The sequence below is a fragment of the Schistocerca nitens genome, chromosome 8 (genome assembly GCF_023898315.1).
Source record: "Schistocerca nitens isolate TAMUIC-IGC-003100 chromosome 8, iqSchNite1.1, whole genome shotgun sequence".
Lineage (NCBI taxonomy): Eukaryota > Metazoa > Arthropoda > Insecta > Orthoptera > Acrididae > Schistocerca > Schistocerca nitens.
This window is the reverse complement of record NC_064621.1, coordinates 202965809-202988771: the sequence shown is the minus strand read 5'-3', so window position 1 is coordinate 202988771 and position 22963 is coordinate 202965809. Positions and strand designations below refer to the sequence as shown.

The 22963-nt window shown below is 41.0% G+C and overlaps 1 protein-coding gene across 1 annotated transcript in view; it reads right to left on the bottom strand.

The window, feature by feature from the left end:
* Positions 1 to 12553: 12553 nt before the first annotated feature.
* Positions 12554 to 22963, bottom strand: part of LOC126199291 (insulin-like growth factor-binding protein complex acid labile subunit) — a 600038-nt gene continuing 589628 nt past the window's right edge. Inside the window, exon 7 of the mRNA XM_049936114.1 lies at positions 12554 to 16188. Coding sequence (XP_049792071.1) covers positions 15883 to 16188 — 306 coding nt within the window. The 3' untranslated portion in view covers positions 12554 to 15882. The remainder of the gene's footprint in view (positions 16189 to 22963) is intronic.

Below are 22963 nucleotides of genomic sequence, written 5' to 3'. Positions count from 1 at the left end.
TGGGTTTGAGAATAAACTAATCACCGGGCTGGCACTAGTCGACCTAAGTTCCGCCTATGATACAGTAGATCACCGGACACTATTGCATAAAACCTACGAGACCCTGAAAGACTACCACCTAGTCAAGATAATCGAATCCCTGCTCCAAAATAGACAGTTCTTCGTAATGCTTGAGGGGAAAAAGAGTCGATGGCGGAATCAGAAAAATGGGCTCGCCCAAGGGAGCGTGTTGGCGCCAACCCTATTCAACATATATACAAATGACCAACCAACTCCAGACAAAACCAAAACTTTTGTATATGCAGACGACCTGGCAATAACAGTTCAAGGCAACAGGTTTGAATCCATCGAGGAGAAACTAGAAACCGCGCTTTCTACAATGTCAACCTACTACAAAAAGAATTCTATAAAACCCAATCCCTCCAAAACTCGAGTGAGTGCATTCCATCTGAACTCGAGGCAGGCAAAGTACAGGCTCAAGGTTACCTGGGATGGGACGTTACTAGAACACACAGATACTCCCAACTACCTTGGCGTCGTGCTGGACAGAACACTGACATACAAGTATCATTGCGAAAAAACACGCAAAAAAGTAGAAGCACGAAATTCCCTCATAAGAAAGCTGTCCAATAGCAAAAGGGGTTTCCAAACCTATCGTGGTCAGAACTCCAGCCCAAGCTTTGTGCTTCTCAACTGCCTAATATACCTGCCCGGTATGGTGCAGATCCGCCCGCGCAAAAAAGTTAGATATTAGCTTGAATGAAACATGCAGGATAGTGACAGGCTGCATGAAACCAACCCCCATAGAAAATCTTTACAGGGCCGCAGGTTTCACAAACCCTGACTCACGTAGGAAATCCCATGAACATACCGAGAAGCTAAAACAAATCTTTGATACCCGTCACTCAATATTTGGCCTAGAGTGTGGCCCCAGCAGACTCAAATCCACACGCCGTTTCCTAAGTTGCGCCTTAGATGAGCCCCCCATCTACTATCCACTAAGAGAGGACCCACCAACCGGCGTTTCTGGTGATTGGAAAACCTGGAGAATGCTTAACCGCATCAGAAATAGGGTGGCTCCTGTGAAATCGAATCTGATCGAACGGGGTTTGTTGGACGAAAATGACGACAAATGCAACTGCGGCACTCGACAGGACATGGAACATCTCCTACAATGCCCTGCCTGCCCCCACAGATGCACCCTCGACGATCTATGGCTGGCTAAAGAAGAAGCATTGGACATTGCCCAATACTGGGCAAACAAATTGTAGAGTCCGGACACGAAAAAGTAAAGTAAGTATGGGAACAAATAAATACAACTCCCTGAAGAACGGAATTTCCAATTTGACACTAATTTTAAAAGAGAAAGAAACAAAGTGGAATCTAATAATGGGCAGAAGAAGGCTTATTACAATGTGTTAGGAGGAAAGTGTGGATAGATGGACACTAATGTTAACGAATTGATAAGGGGAGCATAAAACCATTCAATAAATAAGGCTTATTAATTAAAGGAGTAGACTGAAGTAGAAGGTTACAGCTTTTCAAGAATTGCTTCTGGCTGTGAGCAATGAGTAAGTTGTTGATGATAAGGACTAATGGCAAGATGAATCGCTCTATTTACTATATGGCCCATCACATACTTTTTCTTGATCCCCTATCACCACATGCGACTGCAGTGGGCACCCTTTCACTACACACCCCAGTGTCAATGAAGTCGAAATTGGTGACGTTTGTACCTCATCCTATGAGGGAAACTGATTTCAATATCGGTCAGGTGTGAATATCTCTGTGCAGGGCTACTGACATGTCGCACTGGTCCTCCATATTGTCCAACGCTCTCCACCGCTGCTGACCATACAGTATTTGATGAGAGCTTGAGGAAGGATTTGAGGCAGAATTATTTACAGTAAATGTGCAGTATAATTTAACTGTTGAAATAATGGAAGAGGAACAGAACATACAAAATGTGGAACCTGACGGGACATTACTGAAAATCAGTCAATAATAAACGAGGAAGTAATGATTTAGTTAGGAGAGGTGAATTCGCTACTGCTGTGACAATTTTTGTAGAGATGAGTGTAACTTTGTGAATTCTTTCAAGTGCTAATGTTTCAAAATGTATTCGTTTCCATTTCTAGATGTATGTGAGGAATCGCCTGATTTTATTTAGTGTGGTGGCACGAATTCAATGGGATTTTAATGTGTCTGGGAGCTGGTGAGTTTAAGAGGAGAGTTTCGTCACGTACTGTCTCATGTTTCAATTCATGTGACTCTACATGTAAGATACATAGAGCCAAATTGGAGAAGAATAAGATACCAACTTCACAGGTTTTAACTGAGTCGAGAGCAGATGTCAGTGCGAGAAACTGTTGGAGTATTACATTTTCTAATGTTACAGTCCCACTACGAAAAATTCTATTTTTGACCTATTTATTATTTAGCAGTCTTTCTTGGTGTAGGCAGGGATCTTCCACATGTTCTGTTTGGGATCATTTTCGTGAGTTTAGATTTTTCTGTTTGTAAACAGTCATGAGATGTTTACATTGATTCTATACGTGAATGTCACACATAATGTAAGAAATATAACATGAGGTAGTGTACACTTTTTATGTATGACTGACGAAAAAGAGTAGAGTGCTCTTGCATATGATAGTTTGATTAGGATTATGTATCCATATTTTTTGTGTATTTTTTGTCTCAGTAATCTAATTTTCTATGTGCTAAATGCAATTCCTTTTGTCCTGACTGGTATGAATATGTAGTGTTGTTCCATGTGGTAGATGAAGTGTTGAGGACTGATCACAGGTGTTTCCATTCATATTCTCATTATAAATATTTTTATTCTATTACTACGAAGCAATATGGGATATCACACTAACCAAAACTGCCAGCCTACAAAGATTAATAGATGGGCAATTTATGGAAAGCTCTACAACTTGACAAGACGGAAAAATCAAGTTATTCGATCGGTGGAGAGCGTTGGACAATATGGAGGACCAGTGCGAGACGTCAGCAGCCCTGCACAGAGATATTTACACCTGACCGATATTGAAATCAGTTTCCCACATAGGATGAGGTACAAACTTCACAAATTTCGACTTCATTGACACTGGGGTGTGAAGTGAAGTGAAGTGCAGTCGCATGTGTTGATAATGGTTCAAATGGCTCTGAGTACTATGGGACTCAACTTCTGAGGTCAATAGGCCCCTAGAACTGAGAACTAGTTAAACATAACTAACCTAAGGACATCACACGCATCCATGCCAGAGGCAGGATTCGAATCTGCGACCGTAGCGGTCTCGCGGTTCCAGACTGCAGCGCCTAGAACCTCACGGCCGTTTCGTCCGGCGCATGTGATGATAGGGGATCAAGAAAAAGTGTGTCATGAGCCATATAGTAAATAGAGCGATGCATCTTGCCATTAGTCCTTACCATCAACAAGTTATTCATTGCTCACAGCAAGATTCTCCCAACCCTCCCAACTGTCGCTTACAAACTACGCAACAAGAACTGAAGACATCTGACACCTAAGTCCCATTTCGTTGTGCGTTAGCGCCTGTGCCGCTAAGTCGAATGGATGTTTGATGAGTGAAGTTAATAACTTTTTCTCACTCTGCGTATAGGTTTCGGAAAAACTTACTTGTTAAAAAGTAAATAGTAAGACGTTGATAGTGAAGGATGTAATCACAATGTCGGATTCCCACATCATACCTTCTTAATTTTTGTACTTAAATTTTGTTCGGTCAAATAATTTTTATTCTCACTCACAATTATGGGTACGTTTCGCTCGAAAAAAAGATCATGTGTTTCATTCCTCAGTATGTTTCAATAACAGTTTCCCTCTTTACTTTTTAACTAAGTTAATGTTTAATCTACAGGCAGGACTGTTTCACATTCATTTTAATGTTCTGCATATTGTTTTAATGACGACTCTTTCTTACTTTGAGAAATAATATGAAGTACTATTATATATGTCTGCATTTCAGACTTGTCACTATGAAAGCTTTCTTGAAATGTTTTAAAATAGGGGTTTCCCATGTCGTTTCAGCAGATACTTGCAATTCCCTTCTTTTTATTAACTTTTCTTATTTTTATTTCATTTATTTATGTATTATATACTTTTTTTTATAGTTGGAGCCAAGCCATACTTATGTTGCTCATCACATCTTTCAGTGTCGATGGAAAGCGTTAGTTTCTTTCCCGTTACAAACATTATGATTTTTAAAGCAGAATATTTTTTGCCCATTTCATGGAGATGTCCCAAATTACGATAGTGCGGTATTCCTTGTTGGCAGTATGTATTCAGAGGAATACTAAACACGATGAACAAGCGGCACTCCACTAGCGACAGCGCCGCCGTGGCCCGCGCTGACTGCTAGCACCACGCAGCCACGCTGCTCATTCGTTGCTGGAATACTTGTTATTTTTAGTGTTTTATTATCGCTGTTAATACATATCGATGAAGCGAATACCGCACTAGACTAACTTTGGATCGTTCTATCGAAAAGACAATTATAAATTCCGCTTTAAATATCGTTTTCTTTGTTATGGAAAACAAACCGACGCTCTCCGTAGACACTGAGCGTCGCATGAAAGACGTGGCAGCACTGACTCCATCTACACGTTGAAATAACGAAACTACAAACACCAGAGAAAATTCGCTTGAGTACCCTGAGAAAGAACATCCTGTATATGTCTGAGGATTTAAAATCATTTGCGAAACGTCTCCCGCTAAATAATTAGCAGAACGTTTTCTAAACAGTAATTTAACACTATTCCGTAAGTAATGAAAGCCGTATGTTGGGAACATTTTTCACAACAAGGACTTGAACTGTCAGTCCCTTGCATGCCACGAAGACTATCAATGCACCCGTCTGCTAGGGAAATCATATCTCTGGCATGTATGTTGGAAGGCTTATCTACAAGTTGTACTTTGAAAGGGAAGCACTGTCGACTAATCAGATGGTTAAGCTAAATAAAACGTGTTTTCATTCAAATTAATTACAACAAGCACATCAAAACAAATATATTTCGGTAAGGAATGTAATATGGTTTCTGAAGTCAGCTTGTAGTGTTAGGGAACATTTTGTTGTGGAGCTAATGTAAGCTGTTGAGCCTGTGTCACTGATTGGGACTGTGTACTGACATTCACATATCCACAGTCCGCATGGAAAGTTTCGGAACGCCCTTTATTGTGCTTCGGTGTGAATCTATGTGGGTACTGGGTGATAAACAAGCAAATAAAATGTCATTCTTGATTCTAAATGCCAGTGTTCTTTTATCATTTGTACAATCTTCTCTTCCGATTCTTGATGGAGTTGTCATCAATTTGAGCTTAGCACTAGCGGAAGGAATTCTACATACTAATCCCATGCTACTAATACAGCTGTTACAAATACGTTGTACAACAATTGGCATTACCATCTAAGTTACATTAATAAAATGAGGTGGTGTTGAATGGATTATACTTCTGCGAGGAACAGTCAGAAAAAGAATTAATTATCTTACACAGTTTGATTAGTAGATTTATTTCGATCAATATCAACATGTTTACATATAACGACAAGTACCACCATGTGAGTATAGCACACAAAGACAATTCGTAGTCCAGACACAGCAAATTGCGACGGCCCCTATAGAACATCACCTGGTTACTACTGCTGTTTGAGCGACAGATTCGTCCATACAGTGACTGATTATAACGCTTTTAGAAATAAAACTGATGGGCATGCAAGTGAAATTCTGAAGAGTTGTCCTTCTCTACAGTCTCCAAACAGTTCACTGGCTGAACTAAGGCAGCACATATGCAAATGAAATTGTCCAGTGACACTTTATGTCTTATGGAAATTAATACCATTTCTTAACAAAACATACCGTTACTTGGCGGTTTAATCACATTTAGTCACATCTCATTTCTACATGGAATGCTATTTTACAGTGGCCCCCTTTCAATTTGCTCGGTAACGTTTTTATGCCTTAATCCGGACCATGTCTCTACTGTGATAAACACAACTGTTACCTCTAATTAGAAGGTAGATTTCACCAATTTCTGCTCTACTGGTAGGCCTTATTAGCGAGCTGAAATAAAAATAAGCATCTTATGACGTTCACATTTAAATATAGTATCCAGAATTTGTGTTCTTCCTGATACCCACCCAATGGCGAGAACTATTCTGGAGGTATTTCAAGTAATAGGCACAAATAACGTGAAAATCATTCATATTTAAGTCTGTCATATTTTGTTACTTATGGTTTATTTCAATAATCATTTTGAACTTTTCAGATTAAGATGTGTAGGCCGTTCTCGGCTTCGTAAGATGTGTGATACAAAATATACACTTTCAATTCTGCGTTTAATTCTGTGCTTCCTTGTTTCATACTCCTATGATCAAGATACAATATTTTTCAGAAATGATCGGTTATGCGAGAGGTCAATTATCCAAACACACCCCTTCCCCCAGCCCCTGCATCCCTAGTTGTTTTTCGGATAATTGACTGATACTCTACTGTATGTTTCTTTAGGGTGGGTGCATTGGCGTCTGTGCTTTCTAAAGATTTCTAGGAAACCTAGATTTGATTGCAAATAAAATTATAATAATTTTGCTTCTTCCTAACTGTGAAACGATGTAACAAAGTTTCAGGGGCTATTAAGATATCTGAACGTTAAAATAATGCGTGGTAGGTAACATCCCTTTCATTTCGTAAACTGTTCGAAGATACCTGTACGTCATTTCTGGCAAATGATAGTGTCCAGAGGATCACGTAATTTTGTTACAAATGTTCCAAAATGTTTTGGATTCGAGATATTGAATTAAATATGCTTTTATTATTTCGCAGTGCCCATTTTTAAAAAAACATTCGGAAGCTCTTGAAAAAACGAACAATTATGCAGGATGTAACTGCTGTAAGTTCAGATATTTTTGTTTGTGATACCTTAATATATATACACACACACACACACACACATGAGCGCGCTGGTTGTTTTCTCTGTCATGGAAGAGTCTTTTCACAAACACGTCGCAGATTTTACGATCTGATGTTTTCTGCATGGCCAAAACTGCCCCACGAATAGAATACGCTTGTCCTTCGTCCACGTGTCTACACTTCAAAACCTGATCTGCTGCCCAGGGAAAAATAATCATTAACGGCTTTCCCTTGCCACTAACCAATCTAAAAATGTACTACTGGTAATAGCTACAATTACAGTATACAAACGAAGTAAATACTAATGTAATGTTGTCCAGAGTACACCGTCCTCCACTTATCCCGTTAATCCCTGCATAACGCTTGTGAATATTAGCGTGAAACGTTTGTCATACATATCCGAGAAATGTGCTGAAACTGAATGACCAGACGTCTGGAATCGAGTATTGAGTTGTAAACACCGCCATACGCGGCTCTTACGCCGAGTTCCTTCGAGGGAAACATGGGCTGTCGCAAGGTGCTGTGCAAGATGCAGCTGGCTGCCGCTAGGACAGAGACGTGGACGCTCGACACTACGCAGAACCTTGCAGAACTGAAGAGTGGCAACCGCAGTGGTGGGTGCGCCACTCAGTTGCCCTAACCCAGGCCAGCTCGACATTTGGGATGTGGGTACTAGGCAGCCAGGATTGGGAAAGTAGGACTACGCTCTTGGATTTCATTCCTCGCATTCTCTCAGCGTCCTGACGTTAGTTAGACGACAGCATTCACTGTAGCTGTTCAGCACTATCTGCAGCTGCTATTCCCTGTAAAACATTAATTTAAATCAAAAGAGGGTGTATAGAAAATGAATGTTGGAGAAAGAGAAACAAAAGGGGAAATTACATTTAGTAAAAGTAAAATGTTTCATTTTAAATGAATGTTGAATTTTCCGCTAACATTTTGTAAGTTTAGTCCTCGACTTCGATTCAGGACTTTTAGAGTGTTTACTTGTTTGCACAAGTGCTGTTCTCTTAAACATGGGGATGTACGTAGAGCAGAAACTGGTTTTCCTACGTCCCTTCTGATACGCTAGAAGTTCGCGGGTAATTTCATGAAATAAGTCTTACGCATCTTACATGCATTGTGAATCAGCGGTCCTCTGCTGTTGCATACGAAAAAAACCGGAGTCAAGCTCCACACTACATATTTGTCATATCATATCCCAACATAATGTTTCAAGCACCTGTGTTTTCTGTTTTCCGGTTTTTCCAGGATACCATCGCTTGTCAGATTAATTAAAGAACAACAGCAGTGACACTATAGCAATGAAACTATTTTGACAGCCTTAGATATTTGTAACCAGTACCTCTCCTTGCCACTTGTTTCCTACATTTACAGGAATACGAATACGCCTTACTACACGAGTTAACCCCTGGTGTGCACAAGGTACGCAGTATGCCAGAAACGTACCTCCAGTTCACGAGTGGGAAAATCCGTCGCTCAGTAGTTACAGAAACAGCAGAAACCTCTCCCGCGGAAAATGCGTTCTTTCCGACATGCAGCTTCTGGACACTTTTTTATCCTTTTTTTCCTGTTACGTGGCAGTATTACTTGGCGGAACGGCTTAACAACCACCAGGGAAACAGGGGCTGTCGCAAGGTGCTGCGCAAGCTGCAGCTGGCTGCCGCTAGGACAGAGACGTGGACGCTCGACACTACACAGAACCTTGCAGAACTGAAGAGTGGCAACTGCAGTGGTGGGTGCGCCACTCAGTTGCCCTAACCCAGGCCAGCTCGACATTTGGGATGTGGGTACTAGGCAGCCAGGATTGGGAAAGTAGGACTACGCTCTTGGATTTCATTCCTCGCATTCTCTCAACGTCCTGACGCTAGTTAGACGACAGCATTCACTGTAGCTGTTCAGCACTATCTGCAGCTGCTATTCCCCGTAAAATATTAATTTAAATCAAAAGAGGGTGTATAGAAAATGAATGTTGGAGGAAGAGAAACAAAAGGGGAAATTACGTTTAGTAAAAGTAAAATGTTTCATTTTAACTGAATGTTGAATTTTCCGCTAACATTTTGTAAGTTTTGTCCTCGACTTCGATTCAGGACTACTTTCGGCTTTTTAAGCCATTATCGAGTGCACGGCTCCAAACAAAAACGCGCTACATTACCACCAGGAAATGCGAACACCGCGATCTGAATGTAAATTAACGGAAGGAGAGTTAGCTGCCCAAAGCAGCGAGCGATAAGTATGAAAATCGTAGCGTATTCACTTGCTGTACTTCTTTTCGTTTTGGTTAGGAAATTTTATTGTTCTGACAGATAGTTGGAGCGTGTAATGCAGGAAAATGTGATACGATATAACGATGAAACAATAATAAAATTATTGTCGGACAAAAACTTTCAGAGATGTATGCACGTAAATTTATGCGTATACTTTAAAGAAATAAAAGATAATAAAAATTACAAAAAAATAAAGTGGCTTAGCAAATTGGGAAATTAGAAAAATTAAAACAATTAACCGATATAAAAATCAATCTTTCATACATACAAATACAAACGGATCTACAAAACATATGGTATTTCGATAACTTTACTCACATTATACTTACGGCTAACAGAAATCAATTTAGAAATTCCTTTTTTAGTTTCCACTCTGACAGGTAGACTTGTTTACATAATTTACACACAAAGGGCCTTCGCTACCATTTGGTACGTATGGCACATTTTTCTATGTAACTATATTTCTATTTTTTTACTTACACAGCATTGTGTTTATGTTTAATGGTGGTAATGCAGTATGATCTTTTATACAGGTAAACATTTATTACTGGCTTGAATTATAGCAAAAGTGGAGTAATTCTGCATTCATTTAATAAACATTTGACTGTGGTGCACACTATGAATAACACGTTTCGTACTACTGGTACGCGAAGAACATAGGAGCCGTCACACAGTTTCGCATACGGGGGGACAGAGTACCCGGAAATCTGATGTAGATTGGATGGAGGCCGAGACGAATGGGGTCTAACTCAGAATACGAAGAGATAACTTCCACAACCAACAGAAGTTTTGTGAAGAAAGAACTTCAAGACGGTTTCGTACGAAACTCAGTTGTTTCTTTATATTCGCGCTAAACTGACGAATGTTTGTTACGTCGGGCTCGAACTATCGATTGTATTGTTTCAGACTCACAATGTTAGTAAAAACAACTGTACGTAGAGTTTGCATATTGCATGACGAAATTAGTAACTGTTTACCTTCCTACCGCTCCGCATTTTATGAAGTATGGATTATTTGATGAGAAAAGTGTGCCTAAAACTGCAACATTTTGTTTAAAGTGATATAAAACTTTTAACCAAAAAAAACATCATTTGCGCTTACAAGCTACGGCAAATGTTTATTCTTTGGAATTTCAACTTTTGATTCGTCTGTCTGAGGAGAGGCTCCGTGCAGCTGCGTAATATTTACATTACGCAGTGAGACGCTTAATTTTTACTCCCCGATTTTTATCAGGAATTTTTTTTTTGTCAGGCTCCTTAAAAGCGATGGTTTATCCAAAGAAAATTACATAGAATGATCTACATTTTATTCCGTGCCTGGGATCAGGGCTATCCATTTGTTTGAGATAGACATCGGAAACTGCCATACAACTTTTTCTCCAGTTACAAAAATACAGTAATTGCACATTTTGTAAATTGGCATTTCTCGTTTAAATATGTAGCATCATTACTCTCGTAATTTCATTGTGAAGCAACATTACGGGCATTCCTATGACAATCTTTGTTATTCACAGACGTCTTTACCGTACTCGATGGACATACAACAGCTTAAAGGTTTCGAAAATTATTGTGTCACTTCATCTGCAGTTACGAATACCTCGACCTCTAATACGAAAGTGCAGCAACAGCTTTATGTTTTGTACAGGTGAAGTACATGTTTATGTTTAGCGGATTGTTAGCCACATAAACACTTTCAAGTTTAAAATTGGATCACCGAATTTTAAATTCCGGATTTCTGATACGATGCAGTACATGACGTTTTGGTCTGTTTGCTCAGCAATGCTAAATAAATCACGCGAACTCACCGACTCAAATGTTAAAAAATTAGTTTCCGTCTAAAGATGACGGCGTAAGCATGTGATAAAATTGACTGAGACGAGAAAACATTTTGTTTATGGACGCAGAAATATGTTATCGGTAACTGATAACTGTGGCTGTGCACTCAGAACAATACCCAGCGCGATTCATAGGACAAAACCTGTTCATTCTAATAGCCCTCTTAATAGGGATACGGTAATAATACTCTGATCATGACAAGCAGCATGTTACACTCTCCGAGGCCTAACGGTTCGGGTAAGATTACATATTGTCTCAGACTCTGAACGTAACACACTAATTCTATTTTTCTACGAAACTGACAATTAGACTACTTTTTGTAGTATGGGACAGAAACGTTTTCATGTGCGTGTAAAGGCGACATTCTCTTATTATCGCTTCCTAGTTTAACCACACTACCTAGTAGTCGTCCAGTGTATGATACATGCCTAAAAACGAAAACACCACGTCCTCGAGATTGCTAAACAAATCTGAATCACAAGACAGAGAAGAAGTACTAATGTATAGTGATGATTAATTACAACTTACGAAAAAAATTATGACGTGACTCTGTTGCGTAATAGAGGAAACAGGTGTCACATTTTCAGTAAACTTTTTGTGTATACTAAAGCAATTACAGTAAAAGTGTCTAGGCGATATGGCTAAGGTTTCCTGTACAGTGACCACTGGACAGATTCGCTAAACTGTCACTCGTCTATGACGGAACGTAGGGAAATGAGTAACTACTTCAGCTGAACATGATGAAGTCGTATGCATTTATTCCCCCCGTCTTCCGTAGCCAACGAGGAAACACTCAACACGAGAGACAGACACAAAGAGGCAGACAGAGAATGAGAGAAAGACAAAGAGAGAGAGAGAGAGAGAGAGAGAGCGGGAGGGGGGGGGGAGGGACGTGGAAGGAAAAATGTGGCATCTGAGGGGACAGCTGGCTGACATAATGAATACTACCCATATTCCTCTCTGCGACGTCACATTACGCAGAAAGAAAAAGCCTCTGCATTAGCAAAGTGCCTTCAAAATATTGGCCTGATTACTCGCAAGGAGAAGTTAAAAATTCATTTCGTTGATTACAAGTAAGTCATGCATTTCCATCCACTACAGAGTCTTCTAAATGTTTCGGTGTCCGCCGTTCCACACTGAACATTGACCAACACATTAAATTACATCCAGACGTGCAGTGTGAAGATACAACTTTGCGGTGAGTGCCCGATATTATTTTTATACTATTTGCTTGCTAATTAAACCAGTGGCTATACGCAACTGCGTAGGAAATATCAGCTTCAATATATTTAGGCCATTTGACGATGCACTTACCACACTTTTGAAAGATTTGTTACAGGTTCTGCGAATATGTCGACCGCCCACTTAAAGCGTAGTTTCTTGACCTATAGAAGAGCTACTAACGTCTTGAACGTGGGTAGTATAGTAACATTCAGCAACATTCATTATTAACATTTAGTATACTTTTCATCACTTATACAATAAATATATCAGCACTGGGATATGAAATTCATTTTCTACCAAAAATCAAACGAGACTGATGTTCATTTATTAAATGACTTCATGTTGTTAGTCTTATCTTATGTTTCATTTTTTTACTTGGGATTCTGCGTCCATGTATGCAGAGACACTCACTACCACTTGTCGTTTAATTGGTTCATTGTGTCACAGAGACGGAATACAAAAGCATCAGTTTTTAGCCACAGACAGTCTCACGACACATTTACAGATTCCCTCAGATGCTGCGCAAAGCAATAAGTAAAGGTAGTATGTATTGTTTCATGTAAGGAAGAGACTTTAGAAGAGTTCTGAAAAACTGGAACAATTACTCGTGGAATAACATCTGATGATAAAACCTTATTTCCTTAAAACAACGCTTCCTCAATGTAAAGTACTCCAGCTGAAAGAAAAGCACTTTAGTTTTTTGAGACTGTACATCACTAACACAAAACTGTCTGTTAATATTCACATACTATTCTTAGTTAAACACATATAGGAAGTGTATTGTTATTCTTTCACCTGCTATGAATATCAAGCCCATATTATTTTCCATGCCTTGAAAATTTCATGCGTAATTTCAACGAATAGGTGTCACAAAGTGCATTAAATATAAAGGAAAACAGTGGGTGCACATCATCATCTTCTTCGCAATTAAAAATGTTTGTAAAATGAATCAGACACATTCATTCTGAGTATTCTTCGTGTATGTTTGCTAAGCTCTCATGGTTCAGCGGTTGCATGCTGACTGCAGTTGTTGTAACAGTATGAAAATTACACTTTCTCTCTTTAAACCTGAACAATTCCGATAAACAAATCCAAACAGAGCTTATGAGTTTGATCTAAGGTACCGTTCATATTTCAGCCAAATACATTTCGTCATGAGAAAAATAACAAATATTGTTTGTTTTTCAGATTATTTCGTACCTTCCAGTTTGCTACAGGCACCAAATAAAAAAGCGTGTGAGATTTTTGGCACAGTAGTTTTGGGGTTTCTCAGTCTTCACACACATAACATAAACAGAGATTCCGTCGCCAGCAACCCACAAGAAATGGCTCCAGCACAGTTCTACAATTCAAACAATTCCATTCCGGTAACAGAAACTGCAGTGACTGTTGTGGTCCGACACGTCATGCTGTTGCCAGATAGTTCCTTTGAGGAAGAATTTAGCCTCGACGTTTGGGAGCTGGAGAATTAAAACATGAGTTGCACACATTTAGCAACCTTAACTTTACTTCCTACCTGAAACACTGTAAAAAGTATGAAGCCTTTCGACATAAACTGCCGTCAACTGTACGTAAATGTAAGCTATTATGTCACCCTTCCTTTGAGTTTATATTGAAATTATGAATACTTCAAGTATTATTTTCACATATTCGTTATCCTGAGGTGAGCAGAAATTTTCGTTTAGGGATTTTAGAGAAGGTAGTTTTGCATACGAACCATGCTGTTATCTTCGGAGAACGTCAACATAGGCATGTTATTGCACCACAAAAAAGTTATTTTCCATACAAAAAGTGAAAACAGACCATATGTTCGGGTGTCCATGTTCCGTAGTTGTTTATTATCACTTTCTTCTGTCTTCAGTGTACCGAAGTGCAGGAGAGCGTTACAACAAATGCATTTTGCTTCTATGGACAAACTATTTTCCGTCAGCAAATGTTTCACACATAAAACGTTTCTACTTTTTGATTATTAGAGGCGGAAAAATTGATAAGTAAAAATTGTTTTTAATCTATAAGAAGTAAAATATATTCATCAGTTACATAGCTACCGCTGAAGCTTTTCGATGAAAACCGAACACACCAGGTGTAGCACTCAGTGAAATTACAGTGCACTTAAGACAGAAAAAGAACAAATTAATATTACCGTATACAGATTGTTAGGGAGAAATCGAACACATGATATTATGGACAACTTTGACTCTGGAGTACTGTCAATATGGATTTGTATCTATGCAGGAGGGCTTACGAACTAGCAGTTTAAAATTTACCTCATACTTACGTGATTTGCAGATACGTGACCGCAAATCAGCTGTAGCAGTACAACGCACTGTTCAAAAACACCAAGAAAAAGAAATTTTGACTTTTTTTGTGAGCAGTGTTAGGGACAGCAAACTTCGTAACTATCATATCCACTTGTAACTGTGTGGGTATTACGTCAAGCACGCAACCGTGAGGTTGCTGATTTCGACTCTTGTTATACGTTCTCTTATTTTGCTTTTGGATTCTATATTTATTACCAAATCGAAATTTTAATAAACAAATATAGAACCATAGTCGCCTAATAAAAAGAATAACTTTTATTTTCAATTGTAAATTGAATGCTAAATCGAGTATTCATAACAAATAAGACATTTACATCTTTTATACCAAATTTTAATTTATTGTAAATGATAACATTATGCTATAATTAAAAATTAAAAATGAAATATTATTTTTATTAAATGACTTGCTATTCAATATTTGTTAACTCAAATTTCGATTTGATAATAAATATACGATCCAAATAAAAGTGAAAAGTTAAATATTACGCATCACGGGAATTGAACGACAAACATCCCGCTTACAAGACTAGACAGTTACACATGAAGAAGCGAACAGCTCTGTTAAACAACTCCAAATTTTTTTCTTAACAGCTATTGGAAATTTTCATAGTTGACGATTCTTAAGAGCGTTTTTTAAAAGCATGTTTTACTGCTTGAAGAAACTGATGTTGGTCAGTGATTTTCAAATTCTATAAGTCCGAAGCTATTCGTTGGGGTCCATTCTATGAGGTTCCTTCGTCAGTCAAGAAGTTTTACTTTATAAACAGTCCACCCTGTTACGTGTTACAGATATCCTTGAATGATTAGAATTTAGAGGTAATAACAGACCACTGCACAAATTTGTAACATCTTACTATAACGAGGGTAAATGTTATCTGCTAGGCCTTAATCATTTATAGTAACGTCGCTTCACCAAACGCAACAATGCATACTAACATTTCACGGTACTAAAGTCTCACTGTGCCTCATTCGAAATATATAACCTCGATTTTTTTATCTTTCTGTCGCGTCAGAATTGATGACAACGAAGCTTACTAGAGTATACTTGATCCTAACATCAGGTCTTTAGCTCTCGGAAAAACGTCCGTTGAATGTTCCAAGGGGACGTAAGAATTTGAAAGTGTTTAGATGTTCTAGAGTTGACGTAAAGGTCTATGAAATATTGGGAATGAAAGAATTTGGAAGATAATGGTAAACAAGAAGTGATGTTTTTGACGGTGTATAGCAGTGTTGGTAGGTTTGGGATGTAGTATACAGCTGGTGGCAGTGTGGCGGAGGGGTGATCGCCGCTCGAGATGTGAGTCGGGGCCTTCAGCTGCCGAGGCGGGAGGCGGCGGCGGCGGCGGCGGCGAGCAGCAACGTGAGCCGGCGCGGGGGCGTCGCGGCGCCGGCTCCAAGCGGCGCCTCCAGGTTGCCGCGCGTCACTTGCTCCTGGCAGCGACCGATAGCCTCCAGGTCCAGCTCGGCGATGGGCTTGCCGTTCATCTCGAGCGGCGAGATGCAGAAGTTGCGCGCGCGGAACTCGGCGCTGCCGTTGGCCAGCGCGCTCTCCAGCAGTGTGTGGACGTGGCAGTCGCACGGGAAGTGGTTGCCGTGCACAGCCATCGTGTCCACGCCCTGCCAGAACACACGCAAACAAGTCGGTGTAGGAAATATTTGATATATTGAAAACATTTGACATCCAGAACTGAGGAACATACTCGTGTCAAAAATTAAAGCAACAAACTGCTAGTGTCTAATTCACGATAAAATCATACAAAGTGTCAACAGGTATCCGTACAGTCGTCTTCTGTACGGAATACGGCATTCCGATTAATGAAAAATCACGTCAACGATTACGGGCCATAAGAACGATGGAAGCAGGGCGATCATAAACTGATGTGGCCCGAAGATTTAATGCGAAACGTTCTGTTATTTCTGTGGCTACAATTTATAGAGACCGAAATACACTACTGGCCATTAAATTTGCTACACCAAGAAGAAATGCAGATGCTAAACGAGTATTCATTGGACAAATATATTGTACTAGAACTATCATGTAATTACATTTTCACGCAATTTGGGTGCATAGATACTGGGAAATCAGTACCCAGAACAACCACCTCTGGCCGTAATAACGGCCTTGATACGCCTGGGCATTGAGCCAAACAGAGCTTGGACGGCGTGTACAGGTACAGCTGCCCATGCAGCTTCAACACGATACCACAGTTCATCAAAAGTAGTGACTGGCGTATTGAGACGAGTCAGTTCCTCGGCCACCATTGACCAGACGTTTTCAATTGTTGAGAAATCTGGAGAATGTGCTGGCCAGGGCAGCAGCCGAACATTTTCTTTATCCAGAAAGGCCCGTACAGGACCTGCAAAATACGGTCGTGCATTATCCTGCTGTAATGTAGGGTTTCGCAGGGATCGAATGAAGGATAGAGCCACGGGTCGTAACACATCTGAAATGTAACGTCCACTGTTCAAAGTGCCTTCAATGCGAACAAGAGGTGACCCAGACGTCTAACCAATGGCACAACACGCCGGGTGATACGCCAGAATAGCGATGACGAATACACGCTTCCAATGTGCATTCACCGTGATCTCGCCAAACACGGATGCGACCATCATGATGCTCTAAACAGAACCTGGATTCATCCCAAAAAATGACGTTTTGCCATTCGTGCACCCAGGTTCGTCGTTGAGTACACCATCGCAGGCTGCTGTCTGTGATGCAGCGTCAAGGGTAACCGCGGCCATGGTCTCCGAGATGATAGTACATGCTGCTGCAAACATCGTCCAACTGTTCGTGCAGATGGTTGTTGTCCTCATCAGTTGACTCAGGGATCGAGACGTGGCTGCACGATCCGTTACAGCCATGCGGATAAGATGCCTGTCATCTCGACTGCTCGTCATACGAGGCCGTTGGGATCCAGCACGGCGTCCCGTATTACCCTCCTGAACCCACCGATTCCATATTCTGCTAACAGTCATTGGATCTTGACCAACGCGAGCAGCAATGTCGCGATACGACAACCCGCAATCGCGATAGGCTACAATTCGACCTTTATCAGTCAGAAACGTGTTGGTACGCATTTCTCCTCCGTACACGAGGCATCACAACAACGTTTCACCAGGCACCGCCGGTCAACTGCTCTTTGTGTATGAGAAATCGGTTGGAAACTTTCCTCATGTCAGCACGTTGTACGTGTCGCCACCGGTTCCAATCTTGTGTGAATGCTCTGAGAAGCTATTCATTTGCGTATCACAGCGTCTTCTTCCTGTCGGTCAAATTTCGCGTCTGCAGCACGTCATCTTTTTGGTGTAGCAGTTTTAATGGCCAGTTGTGTAGTATCCCGAAGATCAGGGCAGGGCCGCCCACGTGTGATATCAAAAAGAGAGAACCATTATATGGCCGTTAGGGCACGACGATTCCGCGTTAGTACTGCACGTCAATTGGAATCTGACCTCGGGACCTCAAACAATGTAAAATCGATACATGGCAAGAATAATGGGGCACAAGTGATAAGGGATGGAGAGTACATACATTTTTTCCGTATATCACGGAAAGGTTAAGAATGAAACATGCCGATCCTAGCCGCGGCATGGTGCATTTCTTGACTGGTCAGGGACCTCATCCCACGCACGTGAACCGCGTGAGTCTAAGAGACACATCTACATGTACATGCGGAGGTATGGGAGCCCCCGAACACACAATCCTATTCTGCGGGAAATACAGACAACACAAAAAATGGTTCTGAGCACTATGGGACTTAACTTCCGTGGTCATCAGTTCCCTAGAACTTAGAACTACTTAAACCTAACGAACCTAAGGACACCACACACATCCATAACCGAGGCAGGAGTCGAACCTGCGACCGTAGCGGTCGCGCGGTTCCAGACTGTAGCGCTTAGAACCGCTCGGCCACTCAGGCCGGCACAGACAACACAGGAACACACCAGGAATACAACACTTACAAACTGAACGGCACATATACGATGCAATCAGAACACCAGAATTACGTGACGAACTAAACGTACTGACAGAAAAAATCTCAGATGAATGCCATAAAGAGTACAGGCGCGAGAAACCGTACAGGCGACAAACCTAGATGCAGCACCTACATAGATGCCATAGTGAGGAGGATGAAAACCGAGACAGAAAGAAGACCGACAGAAATGCATTAGTCTAACCATAATGTACAGATATCACAATAGATTACACATAACTGTAGCTCAACATGAAGAAATGTAAACAGTGTCGGCGCACCGTCGCAATTGCCACAGGTAAACACGGCACTTTAAACCTGTTAATAGCGTAATTATCTTAGTAACAGCTTCAGTAATTAGCATAGAAATTAGATTAGCATAGATCTTAAAGCAAGCAAAGGATTGGAGACTGAGGATCAACACCTTGACGACTAATTCCAAGGCTTTCATCCTCATTTCCCCAGGGTGGAGGGACTATAAACCTCTTCCTTTCCTATCTTCTTCCCTCTTCTTCATTCTAAACCATATTTTTGTATTTCTTTTTCAAAATTTAAACTTCATGTAAATTTTTGCTAAACGGTTTGGGAAAGCTGCCATAAAGAAAAGAAAAGAAAGATAAATACCAAACAAAGATAACCAAGTAAAAGAAAACAAAATAAAAGACACAAAAACAAAACATCATCAACTATGACCCGCCTCCATGTCGCGGGACACGGGCGACGGTGCGATCGGATGCGGGAACTGGCCTGGAGGTTCAGCCATATCAGCGCCCATATACCGATCGCAGCGGCTAAGTGGTCAATATAGACACACCTTAAGCAATTAGGTGGTGGGTCGTAAAATCAGGGCGGCAAGTGAAAAAAAGGAAAAGAAATCTGACCTCACAGGATTTACTGGCCTCGTTGCATTGAGACAAACGGTGTAGAGAAGGCTTCGGCAGAAGGCTTCTATAAGTGTACTTTTTCACGGAAGGCAACGTCTTGAGTAGAATCGTCAACATGCCACCTGGTCGGTCAAACAGTACCAACGTTCGTTTTGGTCTGGAGAGTGATTGTTGACACAATCGCATATTGAGGGAACATGGAAAGATACCGATATCGAGGAGAATCCTTAATTATGTGGGCAGGGATTATATTGACCACTCGGTCACCTCTTCGTGAAATTGTACGGGTGAAACGGCGAGATTTAACTGCGACGTGATCTTAAGTGCGGTTGTTGCGAGGTTCTGTCGGTCTCGACTTCGCGTTGATGGACGACAATGCTCGACCACATAGAGCACGGGTGGTTGATGTTTTCTTGGAAATGGAAGACACTGCATGCATGACGTGGCCTGCTCGCTCTCCCGGTTTGAATCCCATGGAGAACGTCTGGGAAGCGCTAGGGAGAGAGGTTGCGTCGCGTCTGCATACACCAACCACTCTTCAAGCCTTGCGGGTAGCTCTGCAGGAAGAGTGGGCGTTATTGCCTCAGCGTGATACTGATGACATCACTCACATCACGCTCCGTCGTCATCAGGCCTGTATTGCTGCCAGAGGTTGAAAATTTAAATGCAAAAGCTCAGTCTAGATTTTGTGAGGGTCAGTGAAGTAAAATGGAAAGAAGACAAGGATTTCTGGTCAGATGATTATAAAGCAATATCAACAGAAGAAGAGAATGCTATAACAGGAGTAGGACTCGTTATGAACAGGTAGGTAGCACAGAGTGCGCGATTCTGTGAACCGTTCAATGATAAGATTGTTCTTACCAGATTCGACAGCAAACCAACACCCATAACAATAGTTCATGCATACATGCCGACGCTGCAGATCGAAGGTGAACAGATGGAGAAGGTATATGCGGATACTGAAAGGCTAATTTAGTACGTAAAGGAAGATGAAAATATACTAGTCATGGGCAACTGGAATTTGGTTGCAGGGGAAGGAGCAGAAGAAACGGTTGTGTGAGAATACGGGCTTTCTACTAGTGGTGGTTAGTGTTTAACGTCCCGTCGACAACGAGGTCATTAGAGACGGATCGCAAGCTCGGGTTAGGGAAGGATTGGGAAGGAAATCGGCCGTGCCCTTTCAAAGGAACCATCCCGGCATTTGCCTGAAACGATTTAGGGAAATCACGGAAAACCTAAATCAGGATGGCTGGAGACGGGATTGAACCGTCGTCCTCCCGAATGCGAGTCCAGTGTGCTAACCACTGCGCCACCTCGCTCGGTGGCTTTCTACTAGTAACGAGAGAGCAGGTAGCATAATTCAGTTCCGCAAATAACTTCAGCTAGTAATGGCGTGACTTCAAGAACTACAAGAGGAGGTAGTACCCACGAAAAGGCCGGGATATAGGAAAAATTTCAGTTACACTACATCGTGGTTTGCAGAGATTCCGAAGTCAGATATCGGATTGTAAGGTGTACCCAGGAGCAGATATGAACTCAGATCACAATGTACAATTGGTGAAGAGTAGGCTGAAGTTTATAGGATTAGTCAGGAGGAACGAATGCGCAAATATGCCTGATACGAAAGCACTAAGGAATAAAACTGGTACGCTTGAAGTACTCTACAGCTATAAATAATGCGATAATGAATACGTCAGTAGCCATCTGAGCTAAAGAGGAATGGACACTTCAGAAAGGACCGTCACGGAAGTTGGAAAGAAAGTTATAGGTGCAAAGAAGATAACTTCGAAGGAACCATGGGTAACAGAAGAAATGTTACAATTGATCGATGAAAGAATGAAGTACAAAAATGTTCACGAAAAATCAGAAACACAGAAATACAAGTCACTCTATAATGAAATAAATGGGAAGTGCAGAGAAGTTGCGGGGAAATGGCTGCAGAAAAACGTGAAGGGATCGAAAAAGAACTGATTGTCGGAAGGTCTGAGAATATAGAAACGTCGGACAGTCATCGGTGAAATTAAAAGCAAGGGTGGTAACATTATCAGTGCAATGGCAATTCCACTGTTAAATGCAGAAGAGGGAGCGGATGGGAGGAAAGAGTGCATTGAAGGCCTCTATAAACGGGAAGATGATGCCGTGATGCCGTGACGGAAGAAGAAACAGGACTCGATATAGAAGAGATAGGGGATCCAGTTTTAGAATCCAAATTTAGAAGAGCTTTGAAAGACTTAAAGTCGAATAATAAAGAACGTATAGATAACATTCCATTAGAATTTCTTGTATCATTGGATAAAGTGGCACCAAAACAATTATTCACGGTGGTGTGTAGAATGTATGAGTCTGGCGATATGTCACGTGATTTTCTTAGAAACAATATTCCGATTGCAACGGCCGACATGTGCGAGATTTTTCACACGATCATCATAACAGCTCATGCATTCAAGTGGCTGACAAGAAGAATATACAGAATAACGGAAAAGAAAATTGAGGAAGTGTTAGTCAACGATCAGTTTGTCTTTAGAAAAGGCAAACGCACGAAAGAGGCAATTCTGACGTTGCAGTTGGTAATGGAAACAAGTCTAAAGGAAAATCAAGACACGGTTATAGATTTGTCGAACTGGAAAAATCGTTCGGCAATCTCAAATGCTGGTAGATGTTCGAAATCCTGAGAAAATTGGGGTAAGCTATAGGGAAAGACGGGTAATATTCAATATTTACAAGGACCAAGAAGGAACACTAAGGGTCGAAGATCTGGAACGAAGAACTCGGATTAAAATGTGCGTAAGACAGGGATAAACTTTTTGGCCCTACTGTTCAATATATACATCTAACAAGGGAACCTCCCCATCGCACCCCCCTCAGATTTAGTTATAAGTTGGCACAGTGGATAGGCCTTGAAAAACTGAACACAGATCAATCGAGAAAACAAGAAGAAGTTGTGTGGAAGTATGAAAAAATAAGCAAAATATACTAACTGAGTAGTCCACGCGCAACGTAGGCAGCATCAAGGAAAGTGCGAGCTGAGGAGCGCCATGGTCCCTTGGTTAGGGTGAGCAGCTGCGGAACAAGAGGTCCTTGGTTCAAGCCTTACCTCCAGAGAAAATTTTAATTTTTTATTTTCAGACAATTACTATCTGTCCGTTCGTCCGTCCGATGCGATCACTTTTTCGGGAGTGATTATCACATCCAAAGTAAAACCTAAATCGGGCAAGGTAGAAGAACCTTTTTACCCATTCGCCAAGTGTACAAGTTAGGTGGGTCGACAACATATTCCTGGGTTGCACATGCCGTCACCAGTGTCGTATCGAATATATCAGACGTGTTTTCCTGTGGAGGAATCGGTTGACCTATGACCTTGCGATCAAATGTTTTCGGTTGCCATTGGAGAGGCACGTCCTTTCGTCTACTAATCGCACGGTTTTGCGGTGCGGTCGCAAAATACAGACACTATACTTATTACAGTGAACAGAGACGTCAATGAACGAACGGACAGATAATAACTTTGCGAAAATGAAGAAAGTAAACTTCTCACTC